We start from the raw sequence: 19,080 nt of genomic DNA, 5'->3' as shown, positions 1-19,080 counted from the left end.
ATATATAGAATAACAGATACCCGGGAGTGAGTTACAGACTGGAATCTAATCGAGGGGTTCGGGGGGTTTATATATAGAATAACAGATACCCGGGAGTGAGTTACAGACTGGAATCTAATCGAGGGGTTCGGGGGGTTTATATATAGAATAACAGATCCCCCCGGGGAGTGAGTTACAGACTGGAATCTAATCGAGGGGTTCGGGGGGTTTATATATAGAATAACAGATACCCGGGAGTGAGTTACAGACTGGAATCTAATCGAGGGGTTCGGGGGGTTTATATATAGAATAACAGATACCCCGGGGAGTGAGTTACAGACTGGAATCTAATCGAGGGGTTCGGGGGGTTTATATATAGAATAACAGATACCCGGGAGTGAGTCACAGACTGGAATCTAATCGAGGGGTTCGGGGGGTTTATATATAGAATAACAGATACCCGGGAGTGAGTTGCAGACTGGAATCTAATCGAGGGGTTCGGGGGGTTTATATATAGAATAACAGATACCCGGGAGTGAGTTACAGACTGGAATCTAATCGAGGGGTTCGGGGGGTTTATATATAGAATAACAGATACCCGGGAGTGAGTTACAGACTGGAATCTAATCGAGGGGTTCGGGGGGTTTATATATAGAATAACAGATCCCCTGGGGAGTGAGTTACAGACTGGAATCTAATCGAGGGGTTCGGGGGGTTTATATACAGAATAACAGATACCCGGGAGTGAGTTACAGACTGGGATATAATCGAGGGGTTCGGGGGGGTTTATATATAGAATAACAGATACCCGGGAGTGAGTTACAGACTGGAATCTAATCGAGGGGTTCGGGGGGGTTTATATATAGAATAACAGATACCCGGGAGTGAGTTACAGACTGGAATCTAATCGAGGGGTTCGGGGAGTTTATATGAAGAATAACAGATACCCGGGAGTGAGTTACAGACTGGAATCTAATCGAGGGGTTCGGGGGGGTTTATATATAGAATAACAGATACCCGGGAGTGAGTTACAGACTGGAATCTAATCGAGGGGTTCGGGGGGGTTTATAGATAGAATAACAGATACCCAGGAGTGAGTCACAGACTGGAATCGAATCGAGGGGTTCGGGGGGTTTATATATAGAATAACAGATACCCGGGAGTGAGTTACAGACTGGAATCTAATCGAGGGGTTCGGGGGTTTATATATAGAATAACAGATCCCCCGGGGAGTGAGTTACAGACTGGAATCTAATCGAGGGGTTCGGGGGGTTTATATATAGAATAACAGATCCCCCGGGGAGTGAGTTACAGACTGGAATCTAATCGAGGGGTTCGGGGGGTTTATATATAGAATAACAGATCCCCCGGGGAGTGAGTTACAGACTGGAATCTAATCGAGGGGTTCGGGGGGTTTATATATAGAATAACAGATCCCCTGGGGAGTGAGTTACAGACTGGAATCTAATCGAGGGGTTCGGGGGGTTTATATATAGAATAACAGATCCCCCGGGGAGTGAGTTACAGACTGGAATCTAATCGAGGGGTTCGGGGGGTTTATATATAGAATAACAGATCTCCCGGGGAGTGAGTTACAGACTGGAATCTAATCGAGGGGTTCGAGGGGGTTTATATATAGAATAACAGATACCCGGGAGTGAGTTACAGACTGGAATCTAATCGAGGGGTTCGGGGTGTTTATATATAGAATAACAGATACCCGGGAGTGAGTTACAGACTGGAATCTAATCGAGGGGTTCGGGGGGTTTATATATAGAATAACAGATACCCGGGAGTGAGTTACAGACTGGAATCTAATCGAGGGGTTCGGGGGGTTTATATATAGAATAACAGATACCCGGGAGTGAGTTACAGACTGGAATCTAATCGAGGGGTTCGGGGGGGTTTATATATAGAATAACAGATACCCGGGAGTGAGTTACAGACTGGAATCTAATCGAGGGGTTCGGGGGGTTTATATATAGAATAACAGATACCCGGGAGTGAGTTGCAGACTGGAATCTAATCGAGGGGTTCGGGGGGGTTTATATATAGAATAACAGATACCCGGGAGTGAGTTACAGACTGGAATCTAATCGAGGGGTTCGGGGGGGTTTATATATAGAATAACAGATACCCGGGAGTGAGTTACAGACTGGAATCTAATCGAGGGGTTCGGGGGGGTTTATATATCGAATAACAGATCCCCCAGGGAGTGAGTTACAGACTGGAATCTAATCGAGGGGTTCGGGGGGGTTCATATATAGAATAACAGATCCCCCGGGGAGTGAGTTACAGACTGGAATCTAATCGAGGGGTTCGGGGGGGTTTATATATAGAATAACAGATACCCGGGAGTGAGTTACAGACTGGAATCTAATCGAGGGGTTCGGGGGGGTTTATATATAGAATAACAGATACCCGGGAGTGAGTTACAGACTGGAATCTAATCGAGGGGTTCGGGGGGTTTATATATAGAATAACAGATACCCGGGAGTGAGTTACAGACTGGAATCTAATCGAGGGGTTCGGGGGGTTTATATATAGAATAACAGATACCCGGGAGTGAGTTACAGACTGGAATCCAATCGAGGGGTTCGGGGGTTTATATATAGAATAACAGATACCCGGGAATGAGTTACAGACTGGAATCTAATCGAGGGGTTCGGGGGGGTTTATATATAGAATAACAGATACCCGGGAGTGAGTTACAGACTGGAATCTCATCGAGGGATTCGGGGGGGTTGATATATAGAATAACAGATACCCGGGAGTGAGTTACAGACTGGAATCTAATCGAGGGGTTCGGGGGGTTTATATATAGAATAACAGATACCCGGGAGTGAGTTACAGACTGGAATCGAATCGAGGGGTTCGGGGGGTTTATATATAGAATAACAGATACCCGGGAGTGAGTTACAGACTGGAATCTGATCGAGGGGTTCGGGGGGGTTTATATATAGAATAACAGATACCCGGGAGTGAGTTACAGACTGGAATCTAATCGAGGGGTTCGGGGGGTTTATATATAGAATAACAGAAACCCGGGAGTGAGTTACAGACTGGAATCGAATCGAGGGGTTCGGGGGGTTTATATATAGAATAACAGATACCCGGGAGTGAGTTACAGACTGGAATCTAATCGAGGGGTTCGGGGGGTTTATATATAGAATAACAGATACCCGGGAGTGAGTTACAGACTGGAATCTAATCGAGGGGTTTGGGGGGTTTATACATAGAATAACAGATACCCGGGAGTGAGTTACAGACTGGAATCTAATCGAGGGGTTCGGGGGGTTTATACATAGAATAACAGATACCCGGGAGTGAGTTACAGACTGGAATCTAATCGAGGGGTTCAGGGGGGTTTATATATAGAATAACAGATACCCGGGAGTGAGTTACAGACTGGAATCTAATCGAGGGGTTCGGGGGGTTTATATATAGAATAACAGATCCCCCGGGGAGTGAGTTACAGACTGGAATCTAATCGAGGGGTTCGGGGGGTTTATATACAGAATAACAGATACCCGGGAGTGAGTTACAGACTGGAATCTAATCGAGGGGTTCGGGGTTTTTTTTATAGAATAACGGGTTCGATACAGAGTAAAGCTCCCTCTGCACTGTCCCATCAAACACTCCCAGGGCAGGTACAGGGTTAGATACAGAGTAAAGCTCCCTCTACAATGTCCCATCAAACACTCCCAGGGCAGGTACAGGGTTAGATGCAGAGTAAAGCTCCCTCTACACTGTCCCATCAAACACTCCCAGGGTCAGGTTCAGGGTTAGATACAGAGTAAAGCTCCCTCTGCACTGTCCCATCAAACACTCCCAGGGCAGGTACAGGGTTAGATACAGAGTAAAGCTCCCTCTGCACTGTCCCATCAAACGCTCCCAGGGCAGGTACAGGGTTAGATACAGAGTAAAGCTCCCTCTGCACTGTCCCGTCAAACACTCCCAGGGCAGGTACAGGGTTAGATACAGAGTAAAGCTCCCTCTACACTGTCCCGTCAAACACTCCCAGGGCAGGTACAGGGTTAGATACAGAGTAAAGCTCCCTCTACACTGTCCCATCAAACACTCCCAGGGCAGGTACAGGGTTAGATACAGAGTAAAGCTCCCTCTACACTGTCCCATCAAACACTCCCATGGGCAGGGACAGGGTGAGATACAGAGTAAAGCTCCCTCTACACTGTCCCATCAAACACTCCCAGGGTCAGGTACAGGGTTAGATACAGAGTAAAGCTCCCTCTGCACTGTCCCATCAAACACTCCCAGGGCAGGTACAGGGTTAGAGACAGAGTAAAGCTCCCTCTACACCGTCCCATCAAACACTCCCAGGGTCAGGTACAGGGTTAGATACAGAGTAAAGCTCCCTCTACACTGTCCCGTCAAACACTCCCAGGGCAGGTACAGGGTTAGATACAGAGTAAAGCTCCCTCTACACTGTCCCATCAAACACTCCCAGGGCAGGTACAGGGTTAGAGACAGAGTAAAGCTCCCTCCACACTTCCTGTGCAGACTTCGGATGCACAGTTATGATGTGCAGGAAGTCTTCGATCTCATTTCTTTGAACTTGTGAACAAACCACCGTCTTCCAGTTACTCCGAGACGCCCAGCTCGGAAATAGGTCGAAGAAACCCAATCGGCAGAGGTTCTCACTGAGTGGTTAATCGCAGCAGAGGCCTGTTACCTCATCGAGAGGGGAGGGGTCATGTGGTACAGAATGGGGATTGTGTACGGTGGGAATGAATGGGAAGGGGTTTGGTCCATTGGGATTGTGTACAGTGGGAGTGAATGGGAAGGGGTTTGGTCCATTGGGATTGTGTACAGTGGGAGTGAATGGGAAGGGGTTTGGTCCATTGGGATTGTGTACAGTGGGAGTGAATGGGAAGGGGTTTGGTCCATTGGGATTGTGTAGAGTGGGAGTGAATGGGAAGGGATTTGGTCCATTGGGATTGTGTGGAGTTGGAGTGAATGGGAAGGGGTTTGGTCCATTGGGATTGTGTACAGTGGGAGTGAACGGGAAGGGGTTTGGTCCATTGGGATTGTGTACAGTGGGAGTGAACGGGAAGGGGTTTGGGTCCATTGGGATTGTGTACAGTGGGAGTGAATGGAAGGGGTTTGGTCCATTGGGATTGTGTACAGTGGGAGTGAATGGGAAGGCGTTTGATCCATTGGGATTGTGCACAGTGGGGATGAATGGGAAGGGGTTTGATCCATTGGGATTGTGTAGAGTGGGAGTGAATGGGAAGGGGTTTGATCCATTGGGATTGTGTACGGTGGGAGTGAATGGGAAGGGGTTTGGTCCATTGGGATTGTGTACGGTGGGAATGAATGGGAAGGGGTTTGGGTCCATTGGGATTGTGCACAGTGGGAGTGAATGGGAAGGGGTTTGGGTCCATTGGGATTGTGGACAGTGGGAGTGAATGGGAAGGGGTTTGGTCCATTGGGATTGTGTACAGTGGGAGTGAATGGGAAGGGGTTTGATCCATTGGGATTGTGCACAGTGGGAGTGAATGGGAAGGGGTTTGGTCCATTGGGATTGTGTACAGTGGGAGTGAATGGGAAGGGGTTTGGGTCCATTGGGATTGTGTACAGTGGGAGTGAATGGGAAGGGGTTTGATCCATTGGGATTGTGTCTGAGGGGACACTGTCTTGCTGGAACATGTTTGAGCTCCTGTTTGGTATGTGATTGTGGGCGTACAGCACATAGTTCAGTCCTGCTGGCCCGGACGCTCTGCTGCTCCCTCCCACACTCACTACTCTCCTCGTGCCAAAGTCAGTCGACCTTCAGTCTCCGCATTGCAGCTGATTCTCAGCCAATTCTTGCTGAAAAAGTCCTGGATCGCTGCCCAAGGCATTTCTGGGAATTGAGTCTCATAAACAATGAGAGCAGTGTGTGTCTCTCATTGGCTCAGGAATATATCGGGAGGAGTAGGGGAGAGTGAGAGATATTTCAGAGTGTTACAGTGAGGGGTGTGGGATATATCAGAGTGTTACAGTGAGGGGTGTGGGATATATCAGAGTGTTACAGTGAGGGGTGTGGGATATATCAGAGTGTTACAGTGAGGGGTGTGGGGTATATCAGAGTGTTACAGTGAGGGGTGTGGGGTATATCAGAGTGTTACAGTGAGGGGTGTGGGGTATATCAGAGTGTTACAGTGAGGGGTGTGGGGTATATCAGAGTGTTACAGTGAGGGGTGTGGGGTATATCAGAGTGTTACAGTGAGGGGTGTGGGATATATCAGAGTGTTACAGTGAGGGGTGTGGGATATATCAGAGTGTTACAGTGAGGGGTGTGGGATATATCAGAGTGTTACAGTGAGGGGTGTGGGATATATCAGAGTGTTACAGTGAGGGGTGTGGGGTATATCAGAGTGTTACAGTGAGGGGTGTGGGATATATCAGAGTGTTACAGTGAGGGGTGTGGGATATATCAGAGTGTTACAGTGAGGGGTGTGGGATATATCAGAGTGTTACAGTGAGGGGTGTGGGGTATATCAGAGTGTTACAGTGAGGGGTGTGGGATATATCAGTGTGTTACAGTGAGGGGTGTGGGTTATATCCGTGTTACAGTGAGGGGTGTGGGATATATCAGAGTGTTACAGTGAGGGGTGTGGGGTATATCAGAGTGTTACAGTGAGGGGTGTGGGATATATCAGAGTGTTACAGTGAGGGGTGTGGGATATATCAGAGTGTTACAGTGAGGGGTGTGGGATATATCAGTGTTACAGTGAGGGGTGCGGGTTATATCCGTGTTGCAGTGAGGGGTGCGGGTTATATCCGTGTTACAGTGAGGGGTGCGGGTTATATCCGTGTTGCAGTGAGGGGTGCGGGTTATATCCGTGTTGCAGTGAGGGGTGCGGGTTATATCCGTGTTGCAGTGAGGGGTGCGGGTTATATCCGTGTTACAGTGAGGGGTGCGGGTTATATCCGTGTTACAGTGAGGGGTGCGGGTTATATCCGTGTTGCAGTGAGGGGTGCGGGTTATATCCGTGTTACAGTGAGGGGTGCGGGTTATATCCGTGTTGCAGTGAGGGGTGCGGGTTATATCCGTGTTACAGTGAGGGGTGTGGGTTATATCCGTGTTACAGTGAGGGGTGCGGGTTATATCCGTGTTGCAGTGAGGGGGTGCGGGTTATATCCGTGTTACAGTGAGGGGTGCGGGTTATATCTGTGTTACAGTGAGGGGTGCGGGATATATCAGAGTGTTACAGTGAGGGGTGTGGGTTATATCCGTGTTACGGTGAGGGGTGTGGGTTATATCCGTGTTACGGTGAGGGGTGTGGGTTATATCCGTGTTACGGTGAGGGGTGCGGGTTATATCCGTGTTACAGTGAGGGGTGCGGGTTATATCCGTGTTACAGTGAGGGGTGTGGGATATATCCGAGTGTTACAGTGAGGGGTGTGGGTTATATCCGTGTTACGGTGAGGGGTGCGGGTTATATCCGTGTTACAGTGAGGGGTGCGGGTTATATCCGTGTTGCAGTGAGGGGTGCGGGTTATATCCGTGTTGCAGTGAGGGGTGCGGGTTATATCCGTGTTGCACTGAGGGGTGCGGGTTATATCCGTGTTGCACTGAGGGGTGCGGGTTATATCCGTGTTACAGTGAGGGGTGTGGGTTATATCCGTGTTACAGTGAGGGGTGCGGGTTATATCCGTGTTACAGTGAGGGGGTGTGGGATATATCAGAGTGTTACAGTGAGGGGGTGCGGGTTATATCCGTGTTACAGTGAGGGGGTGCGAGTTATATCCGTGTTGCAGTGAGGGGTGCGAGTTATATCCGTGTTGCAGTGAGGGTTGCGGGTTATATCCGTGTTACAGTGAGGGGGTGCGAGTTATATCCATGTTGCAGTGAGGGGTGCGGGTTATATCCGTGTTACAGTGAGGGGTGCGGGTTATATCCGTGTTACAGTGAGGGGGTGCGAGTTATATCCGTGTTGCAGTGAGGGGTGCGGGTTATATCAGTGTTGCAGTGAGGGGTGCGGGTTATATCCGTGTTACAGTGAGGGGTGCGGGTTATATCCGTGTTGCAGTGAGGGGTGCGGGTTATATCCGTGTTACAGTGAGGGGTGTGGGTTATATCCGTGTTACAGTGAGGGGTGCGGGTTATATCCGTGTTGCAGTGAGGGGGTGCGGGTTATATCCGTGTTACAGTGAGGGGTGCAGGTTATATCCGCGTTACAGTGAGGGGTGCGGGATATATCAGAGTGTTACAGTGAGGGGTGTGGGTTATATCCGTGTTACGGTGAGGGGTGTGGGTTATATCCGTGTTACGGTGAGGGGTGCGGGTTATATCCGTGTTACAGTGAGGGGTGCGGGTTATATCCGTGTTACAGTGAGGGGTGTGGGATATATCAGAGTTTTACAGTGAGGGGTGTGGGATATATCAGAGTGTTACAGTGAGGGGTGTGGGTTCTATCCGTGTTACAGTGAGGGGTGTGGGATATATCAGAGTGTTACAGTGAGGGGGTGCGGGTTATATCCGTGTTACAGTGAGGGGGTGCGGGTTATATCCGTGTTACAGTTAGGGGTGCGAGTTATATCCGTGTTGCAGTGAGGGGTGCGGGTTATATCCGTGTTACAGTGAGGGGGTGCAAGTTATATCCGTGTTGCAGTGAGGCGTGCGAGTTATATCCGTGTTGCAGTGATGGGTGCGGGTTATATCCGTGTTCCAGTGAGGGGGTGCGAGTTATATCCGTGTTGCAGTGAGGGGTGCGGGTTATATCCGTGTTACAGTGAGCGGTGCGGGTTATATCCGTGTTACAGTGAGGGGGTGCGAGTTATATCCGTGTTACAGTGAGGGGGTGCGGGTTATATCCGTGTTGCAGTGAGGGGTGCGAGTTATATCCGTGTTACAGTGAGGGGGTGCGGGTTATATCCGTGTTGCAGTGAGGGGTGCGGGTTATATCCGTGTTACAGTGAGGGGTGCGGGTTATATCCGTGTTGCAGTGAGGGGTGCGGGTTATATCCGTGTTACAGTGAGGTGGTGTGGGATATATCAGAGTGTTACAGTGAGGGGGTGCGGGTTATATCCGTGTTACAGTGAGGGGGTGCGGGTTATATCCGTGTTGCAGTGAGGGGGTGCGAGTTATATCCGTGTTGCAGTGAGGGGTGCGGGTTATATCCGTGTTTCAGTGAGGGGTGCGGGTTATATCCGTGTTGCAGTGAGGGGTGCGGGTTATATCCGTGTTGCAGTGAGGGGTGCGGGTTATATCCGTGTTGCAGTGAGGGGTGCGGGTTATATCCGTGTTACAGTGAGGGGGTGCGGGTTATATCCGTGTTACAGTGAGGGGTGCGGGTTATATCCGTGTTACAGTGAGGGGTGCGGGTTATATCCGTGTTGCAGTGAGGGCTGCGGGTTATATCCGTGTTGCAGTGAGGGGTGCGGGTTATATCCGTGTTACAGTGAGGGGGTGCGGGTTATATCCGTGTTACAGTGAGGCAACTCCCTGATCGTCGGCCCGAAGCCGTGGCAGATGAACAGGCTGATTGGAATTCCCTTCAGACGGGTTTATAATTCCAGGACGGGGACGCACTTGGCTGGGACTCCCCTTCCCTCAAACCCGAGGCTTGGGACTCGGGGAAGTCCCTCGGCAGGCGGAGTGACGAGTCCCTCGGCAGGCGGAGTGACGAGTCCCTCGGCAGGCGGAGTGACGCCCTCTTGTCCAAAGTCGTTCCCTGGAACGCGTGTCAGCCCGTCCCTTGGAGATGCCCGAGCCGTCTGGCCTCGGTCTGTTCCCCTCCGTCTCCTGCCCCATGGCTCCGTCTGGCCACACGAGGGCTGGGAGTGACTCCCTGCCCCCCCTCCGCTCTCTCTCTCTCTCTCCCCCTCCCCCCTCCACTCTCTCTCTCTCTCTCTCCCTCCCCCCTCCGCTCTCTCTCTCTCTCTCTCTCCCCCCCTCCGCTCTCTCTCTCTCTCTCTCTCCCTCCCCCCTCCGCTCTCTCTCTCTCTCTCTCTCTCCCCCCTCCGCTCTCTCTCTCTCTCTCTCTCTCCCCCCACCGCTCTCTCTCTCTCTCTCTCTCTCCCTCCCCCCTCCGCTCTCTCTCTCTCTCTCCCCCCTCCGCTCTCTCTCTCTCTCTCTCTCTCCCTCCCCCCTCCGCTCTCTCTCTCTCTCTCTCTCTCCCTCCCCCCTCCGCTCTCTCTCCCTCCCCCCTCCCCCCTCCGCTCTCTCTCTCTCTCTCTCCCCCCTCCGCTCTCTCTCTCTCTCCCTCCCCCCTCCGCTCTCTCTCTCTCTCCCTCCCCCCTCCGCCATTCTCTCTCTCTCTCTCCCTCCCCCCTCCGCTCTCTCTCTCTCCCTCCCCCCTCCGCTCTCTCTCTCTCCCTCCCCCCTCCGCTCTCTCTCTCTCCCTCCCCCCTCCGCTCTCTCTCTCTCCCTCCCCCCTCCGCTCTCTCTCTCTCCCTCCCCCCTCCGCTCTCTCTCTCTCTCCCCCTCCCCCCTCCGCTCTCTCTCTCTCTCCCTCCGCTCTCTCTCTCTCTCCCTCCGCTCTCTCTCTCTCTCCCTCCCCCCTCCGCTCTCTCTCTCTCTCCCTCCCCCCTCCGCTCTCTCTCTCTCTCCCTCCCTCCCCCCTCCCCCCTCCGCTCTCTCTCTCTCTCTCTCCCTCCCCCCTCCGCTCTCTCTCTCTCTCCCTCCCCCCTCCGTTCTCTCTCTCTCTCCCTCCCCCCTCCGCTCTCTCTCTCTCTCCCTCCCCCCTCCGCTCTCTCTCTCTCTCTCTCTCCCTCCCCCCTCCGCTCTCTCTCTCTCTCCCTCCCCCCTCCGCTCTCTCTCTCTCTCTCTCTCCCTCCCCCCTCCGCTCTCTCTCTCTCTCTCTCTCTCCCTCCCCCCTCTCTCCTCTCTCCTCTCTCCTCTCTCCTCTCTCCTCTCTCCTCTCTCCTCTCTCCTCTCTCCTCTCTCCTCTCTCCTCTCTCCTCTCTCCTCTCTCCTCTCTCCTCTCACTCTCACTCTCACTCCCACTCCCTCCGCTCTCACTCTCTCTCCCTCCGCTCTCACTCTCTCTCTCCCTCCGCTCTCACTCTCTCTCCCTCCGCTCTCACTCTCCCTCCCTCCGCTCTCACTCTCTCTCTCTCCCTCCGCTCTCACTCTCTCTCTCTCCCTCCGCTCTCACTCTCTCTCTCTCCCTCCGCTCTCACTCTCTCTCTCTCCCTCCGCTCTCACTCTCTCTCTCTCCCTCCGCTCTCACTGGGAATGGGGGCCAGGGCTGGGGGGGCGGGTGGGCAGGAGATGAGATTGGACCTGGTACGATCAGATAGAGGGTCACGTTTCGGATATTGCATCAGGGGGAGGGAGCGGAATGAGTCAGGCTTCGCGGCCGACTCCCAGGCCTCGAGGGCAATTTCAGGCCTCGACATGTTCAGAATCTGGCTCGTCAGCGAGCCCTCGGGGGCTGAGGGCTGGTTCCTGCCTGAATTTGGGCGGGGAGGTGGGGGGAGCGGTTGGAGTTTGAGAACAAGGTTTGGGACCTGCGGCTCGGAAGGAGGCCATTCGTCCCATCGAGCCGGCCCTGTCTCCGGCCTGAGGGAGGAAGCAGCGTTGAGGCCTTCTCTTGAAGGCTTGACCTCTGTTGGGGGAGCTTGGCGGGGGGGTTCATTCCATTTGACGTTGGGTGTTGTTTTGACTTTCTTGCGCCTTCATCTCCCCCCAGGTCTGTGCTCTGGCGATCTTGGAGACCCTCGGTCAGGACAGACAGGGACAACAGCGTGTGCGGAGGGGCTTATCGTGTTCAAATAAATCCGAGTACCAGCCAAGGGGAAAAGATTACTGCTGCAACAAATGTACTCGAGGTAGGGAACCCCTCCCATCGTCCCTCGGTGACCAGACCCTCGGGGTAGGGTCAGGGTTAGATACAGAGTGACGCTCCCTCTACACTGTCCCGTCAAACACTCCCAGGGCAGGTCCAGGGTTAGATACAGAGTAAAGCTCCCTCCACACCGTCCCATCAAACACTCCCAGGGCAGGTACAGGGTTTGATACAGAGTAAAGCTCCCTCTACACTGTCCCATCAAACACTCCCAGGGCAGGTACAGGGTTAGATACAGAGTAAAGCTCCCTCTACACTGTCCCATCAAACACTCCCAGGGCAGGTACAGGGTTAGATACAGAGTAAAGCTCCCTCTACACTGTCCCGTCAAACACTCCCAGGGTCAGGTACAGGGTTAGATACAGAGTAAAGCTCCCTCTACACTGTCCAATCAAACACTCCCAGGGCAGGTACAGGGTTAGATACAGAGTAAAGCTCCCTCGACACTGTCCCATCAAACACTCCCAGGGTCAGGTACAGGGTTAGATACAGAGCAAAGCTCCCTCTACACTGTCCCGTCAAACACTCCCAGGGCAGGTACAGGGTTAGATACAGAGTAAAGCTCCCTCTACACTGTCCCATCAAACACTCCCAGGGCAGGTACAGGGTTAGATACAGAGTAAAGCTCCCTCTACACTGTCCCATCAAACACTCCCAGGGTCAGGTACAAGGTTAGATACAGAGCAAAGCTCCCTCTACACTGTCCAATCAAACACTCCCAGGGCAGGTACAGGGTTAGATACAGAGTAAAGCTCCCTCTACACTGTCCCGTCAAACACTCCCAGGGCAGGTACAGGGTTAGATACAGAGTAAAGCTCCCTCTACACTGTCCCATCAAACACTCCCAGGGCAGGTACAGGGTTAGATACAGAGCAAAGCTCCCTCTACACTGTCCCATCAAACACTCCCAGGGCAGGTACAGGGTTAGATACAGAGTAAAGCTCCCTCTACACTGTCCCATCAAACACTCCCAGGGCAGGTACAGGGTTAGATACAGAGTAAAGCTCCCTCTACACTGTCCCATCAAACACTCCCAGGGCAGGTACAGGGTCAGATACAGAGTAAAGCTCCCTCTACACTGTCCCGTCAAACACTCCCAGGGTCAGGTACAGGGTTAGATACTGAGTAAAGCTCCCTCTACACTGTCCCATCAAACACTCCCAGGGCAGGTACAGGGTTAGATACAGAGTAAAGCTCCCTCTACACTGTCCCATCAAACACTCCCAGGGTCAGGTACAGGGTTAGATACAGAGTAAAGATCCCTCTACACTGTCCAATCAAACACTCCCAGGGCAGGTACAGGGTTAGATACAGAGTAAAGCTCCCTCTACACTGTCCCATCAAACACTCCCATGGCAGGTACAGGGTTAGATACAGAGTAAAGCTCCCTCTACACTGTCCCGTCAAACACTCCCAGGGGCAGGTACAGGGTTAGATACAGAGTAAAGCTCCCTCTACACTGTCCCGTCAAACACTCCCAGGGTCAGGTACAGGGTTAGATACTGAGTAAAGCTCCCTCTACACTGTCCCATCAAACACTCCCAGGGCAGGTACAGGGTTAGATACAGAGTAAAGCTCCCTCTACACTGTCCCATCAAACACTCCCAGGGTCAGGTACAGGGTCAGATACAGAGTAAAGATCCCTCTACACTGTCCAATCAAACACTCCCAGGGCAGGTACAGGGTTAGATACAGAGTAAAGCTCCCTCTACACTGTCCCATCAAACACTCCCAGGGCAGGTACAGGGTTAGATACAGAGTAAAGCTCCCTCTACACTGTCCCATCAAACACTCCCAGGGCAGGTACAGCGTTAGATACAGAGTAAAGCTCCCTCGACACCGTCCCATCAAACACTCCCAGGGCAGGTACAGGGTTAGATACAGAGTAAAGCTCCCTCTACACTGTCCCATCAAACACTCCCAGGGTCAGGTACAGGGTTAGATACAGAGTAAAGCTCCCTCCACACTGTCCCATCAAACACTCCCAGGGCAGGTACAGGGTTAGATACAGAGTAAAGCTCCCTCTACACTGTCCCATCAAACACTCCCAGGGTCAGGTACAGGGTTAGATACAGAGTAAAGCTCCCTCTACACTGTCCCATCAAACACTCCCAGGGCAGGTACAGGGTTAGATACAGAGTAAAGCTCCCTCTACACTGTCCCTTCAAACACTCCCAGGGCAGGTGCAGGGTTAGATACAGAGTAAAGCTCCTTCTACACTGTCCCATCAAACATTCCCAGGGCAGGTACAGGGTTAGATACAGAGTAAAGCTCCCTCTACACTGTACCATCAAACACTCCCAGGGCAGGTACAGGGTTAGATACAGAGTAAAGCTCCCTCTACACTGTACCATCAAACACTCCCAGGGCAGGTACAGGGTTAGATACAGAGTAAAGCTCCCTCTACACTGTCCCATCAAACACTCCCAGGGTCAGGTACAGGGTTAGATACAGAGTAAAGCTCCCTCTACACTGTCCCTTCAAACACTCCCAGGGCAGGTGCAGGGTTAGATACAGAGTAAAGCTCCCTCTACACTGTCCCATCAAACACTCCCAGGGCAGGTACGGGGTTAGATACAGAGTAAAGCTCCCTCTACACCGTCCGATCAAACACTCCCAGGGCAGGGACAGGGTAAGATACAGAGTAAAGCTCCCTCTACACTGTCCCGTCAAACACTCCCAGGGCAGGTACAGGGTTAGATGCAGAGTAAAGCTCCCTCTACACTGTCCCATCAAACACTCCCAGGGCAGGTACAGGGTTAGATACAGAGTAAAGCTCCCTCTACACTGTCCCATCAAACACTCCCAGGGTCAGGTACAGGGTTAGATACAGAGTAAAGCTCCCTCTACACTGTCCCATCAAACACTCCCAGGGCAGGTACAGGGTTAGATACAGAGTAAAGCTCCCTCTACACTATCCCATCAAACACTCCCAGGGCAGGTACAGGGTTAGATACAGAGTAAAGCTCCCTCTACACTGTCCCATCAAACACTCCCAGGGCAGGTACAGGGTTAGATACAGAGTAAAGCTCCCTCTGCACTGTCCCGTCAAACACTCCCAGGGTCAGGTACAGGGTTAGATACAGAGTAAAGCTCCCTCTACACTGTCCCATTAAACACTCCCAGGGCAGGTACAGGGTTAGATACAGAGTAAAGCTCCCTCTACACTGTCCCATCAAACACTCCCAGGGCAGGTACAGGGTGAGATACAGAGTAATGCTCCCTCTACACTGTCCCGTCAAACACTCCCAGGGCAGGTACAGGGGTAGATACAGAGTAAAGCTCCCTCTACACTGTCCCGTCAAACACTCCCAGGGCTGGTACAGGGTTAGATACAGAGTAAAGCTCCCTCTGCACTGTCCCATCAAACACTCCCAGGGCAGGTACAGGGTTAAATACAGAGTAAAGCTCCCTCTACACTGTCCCGTCAAACACTCCCAGGGCAGGTACAGGGTTAGATACAGAGTAAAGCTCCCTCTACACCGTCCGATCAAACACTCCCAGGGCAGGGACAGGGTAAGATGCAGAGTAAAGCTCCCTCTACACCGTCCGATCAAACACTCCCAGGGTCAGGTACAGGGTTAGATACAGAGTAAAGCTCCCTCTACACTGTCCCATCAAACACTCCCAGGGCAGGTACAGGGTTAGATACAGAGTAAAGCTCCCTCTACACTGTCCCATCAAACACTCCCAGGGCAGGTACAGGGTTAGATACAGAGTAAAGCTCCCTCTACACTGTCCCATCAAACACTCCCAGGGCAGGTACAGGGTTAGATACAGAGTAAAGCTCCCTCTACACTGTCCCATCAAACACTCCCAGGGTCAGGTACAGGGTTAGATACAGAGTAAAGCTCCCTCTACACTGTCCCATCAAACACTCCCAGGGTCAGGTACAGGGTTAGATACAGAGTAAAGCTCCCTCTACACTGTCCCGTCAAACACTCCCAGGGCAGGTACAGGGTTAGATACAGAGTAAAGCTCCCTCTACACTGTCCCATCAAACACTCCCAGGGTCAGGTACAGGGTTAGATACAGAGTAAAGCTCCCTCTACACTGTCCCGTCAAACACTCCCAGGGCAGGTACAGGGTTAGATACAGAGTAAAGCTCCCTCTACACTGTCCCATCAAACACTCCCAGGGCAGGTACAGGTTTAGATACAGAGTAAAGCTCCCTCTACACTGTCCCATCAAACACTCCCAGGGCAGGTACGGGGTTAGATACAGAGTAAAGCTCCCTCTACACTGTCCCGTCAAACACTCCCAGGGTCAGGTCCATGGACCAGATCCGATTTGCTGTCTCTGGATTTTAATCGGTGAATTTTGTGATGTGCACCTTTCTTGCAGGTCACTACAAGCGGGCCGACTGCAGTGGACCGAGAATGCGGACATTTTGTGAGGAGTGCAAAGAGGGCACTTACCTCAAGTTGGAGAATTATGAAAAGAAGTGCCGGTCGTGTCGGGTTTGCGATGCAGGTCAGGAACAGTCAGATTATTCCGATAAAAGGGAACGATTCACTCCTGTCTGGGACTGTACGGCCCCGTCTGTGTCTCAGTGTCAGCTCCTGTACATTGTACAGTACACAGTGGGTAAAAGGGAACGATTCACTCCTGTCTGGGACTGTACGGCCCGTGTGTGTCTCAGTGTCAGCTCCTGTACATTGTACAGTACACAGTGGGTAAAAGGGAACGATTCACTCCTGTCTGGGACTGTACGGCCCGTGTGTGTCTCAGTGTCAGCTCCTGTACATTGTACAGTACACAGTGGGTAAAAGGGAACGATTCACTCCTGTCTGGGACTGTACGGCCCCGTGTGTGTCTCAGTGTCAGCTCCTGTACATTGTACAGTACACAGTGGGTAAAAGGGAACGATTCACTCCTGTCTGGGACTGTACGGCCCCGGGTGTGTCTCAGTGTCAGCTCCTGTACATTGTACAGTACACAGTGGGTAAAAGGGGAACGATTCACTCCTGTCTGGGACTGTACGGCCCCGTCTGTGTCTCAGTGTCAGCTCCTGTACATTGTACAGTACACAGTGGGTAAAAGGGGAACGATTCCCTCCTGTCTGGGACTGTACGGCCCCGTGTGTGTCTCAGTGTCAGCTCCTGTACATTGTACAGTACACAGTGGGTAAAAGGGAATGATTCACTCCTGTCTGGGACTGTACGGCCCCGTCTGTGTCTCAGTGTCAGCTCCTGTACATTGTACAGTACACAGTGGGTAAAAGGGGAACGATTCACTCCTGTCTGGGACTGTATGGCCCCGTGTGTGTCTCAGTGTCAGCTCCTGTACATTGTACAGTACACAGTGGGTAAAAGGGAACGATTCACTCCTGTCTGGGACTGTACGGCCCCGTCTGTGTCTCAGTGTCAGCTCCTGTACATTGTACAGTACACAGTGGGTAAAAGGGAACGATTCACTCCTGTCTGGGACTGTACGGCCCCGTGTGTGTCTCAGTGTCAGCTCCTGTACATTGTACAGTACACAGTGGGTAAAAGGGAACGATTCACTCCTGTCTGGGACTGTACGGCCCCGTGTGTGTCTCAGTGTCAGCTCCTGTACATTGTACAGTACACAGCGGGTAAAAGGGAACGATTCACTCCTGTCTGGGACTGTACGGCCCGTGTGTGTCTCAGTGTCAGCTCCTGTACATTGTACAGTACACAGTGGGTAAAAGGGAACGATTCACTCCTGTCTGGGACTGTACGGCCCCGTGTGTGTCTCAGTGTCAGCTCCTGTACATTGTACAGTACACAGCGGGTAAAAGGGAACGATTCACTCCTGTCTGGGACTGTACGGCCCCGTGTGTGTCTCAGTGTCAGCTCCTGTACATTGTACAGTACACAGTGGGTAAAAGGGAACGATTCACCCCTGTCTGGGACTGTACGGCCCCGTGTGTGTCTCAGTGTCAGCTCCTGTACATTGTACAGTACACAGTGGGTAAAAGGGAACGATTCACTCCTGTCTGGGACTGTACGGCCCCGTGTGTGTCTCAGTGTCAGCTCCTGTACATTGTACAGTACACAGTGGGTAAAACGGAACGATTCACTCCTGTCTGGGACTGTACGGCCCGTGTGTGTCTCAGTGTCAGCTCCTGTACATTGTACAGTACACAGTGGGTAAAAGGGAACGATTCACTCCTGTCTGGGACTGTACGGCCCGTGTGTGTCTCAGTGTCAGCTCCTGTACATTGTACAGTACACAGTGGGTAAAAGGGAACGATTCACTCCTGTCTGGGACTGTACGGCCCCGTGTGTGTCTCAGTGTCAGCTCCTGTACATTGTACAGTACACAGTGGGTAAAAGGGGAACGATTCACTCCTGTCTGGGACTGTACGGCCCCGTGTGTGTCTCAGTGTCAGCTCCTGTACATTGTACAGTACAGAGTGGGTAAAAGGGAACGATTCACTCCTGTCTGGGACTGTACGGCCCCGTGTGTGTCTCAGTGTCAGCTCCTGTACATTGTACAGTACACAGTGGGTAAAAGGGGAACGATTCACTCCTGTCTGGGACTGTACGGCCCGTGTGTGTCTCAGTGTCAGCTCCTGTACATTGTACAGTACACAGTGGGTAAAAGGGGAACGATTCACTCCTGTCTTACCCACGGTCCCACCCAGTCCCCCAACAGAGAGAGGAGCCGTTCAGCCCCTCTATCGTGGGGCTGTCTCAGTGCGGAAGGTGCCTGAGGGAGCTCAGGACGCTGCTCTTGAGATGGTGTCCTGTGTTAATGGGCAGTCTGTGACCTGACCCCAGCACTGGCCCGCACTGCCTGACCCCAGCACTGGCCCGCACTGCCTGACCCCCCTGGCCTGTCTGTCTGTCTGTCTCCGCCTCTGATTTTGCTCTTCGCATCAGCAGCGTTCCATCAGATAACGGTGAAGGAATGCACTCGGGAGTCGGATACGGTGTGCAGCTGCCCGCCTGGGATGTTCCAAATCAGGATCGAGTCCACAAACTTCTACTGTAAAAACTGCACCGTCTGTAAAACTGGGACTCGGATTCAGTGTGAGTGACAACCCGGGGCAGACTGACCCTCTCACCGTCTCTCACTCTCTCCTCTCTGTCTCTCCCCCCGCTCTCCCTGACAGTCATCCCCCTCTCTCACCATCTCTCCCTCTCTCTCACCATCTCTCCCTCCCTCTCACTTACCATCTCTCCCTCCCTCTCTCTCTCTCACTATCTCTCTCTCCCTCTCTCTCACCATCTCTCCCTCCCTCTCTCTCTCTCACTATCTCTCTCTCCCTCTCTCTCTCTCACTATCTCTCCCTCCCTCTCTCTCTCACTATCTCTCCCTCTCTCTCTC

General features: G+C 52.3%; 1 protein-coding gene across 1 annotated transcript in view; it reads left to right on the top strand.

The window, feature by feature from the left end:
- LOC137314901 (tumor necrosis factor receptor superfamily member 1A-like) overlaps window positions 1-19,080 on the top strand; it is a 38,947-nt gene that overhangs the window by 8,074 nt on the left and 11,793 nt on the right. The window contains exons 2-4 of the mRNA XM_067979922.1: window positions 11,626-11,764; window positions 16,126-16,254; window positions 18,636-18,782. Of these exons, the coding sequence (XP_067836023.1) occupies window positions 11,626-11,764; window positions 16,126-16,254; window positions 18,636-18,782 (415 nt within the window). The remainder of the gene's footprint in view (window positions 1-11,625; window positions 11,765-16,125; window positions 16,255-18,635; window positions 18,783-19,080) is intronic.

Source organism: Heptranchias perlo, unplaced genomic scaffold, assembly GCF_035084215.1.
Source record: "Heptranchias perlo isolate sHepPer1 unplaced genomic scaffold, sHepPer1.hap1 HAP1_SCAFFOLD_523, whole genome shotgun sequence".
NCBI lineage: Eukaryota > Metazoa > Chordata > Chondrichthyes > Hexanchiformes > Hexanchidae > Heptranchias > Heptranchias perlo.
The sequence above is the reverse complement of the archived record's forward strand: the minus strand, read 5'-3'. Positions and strand labels throughout refer to the sequence as shown.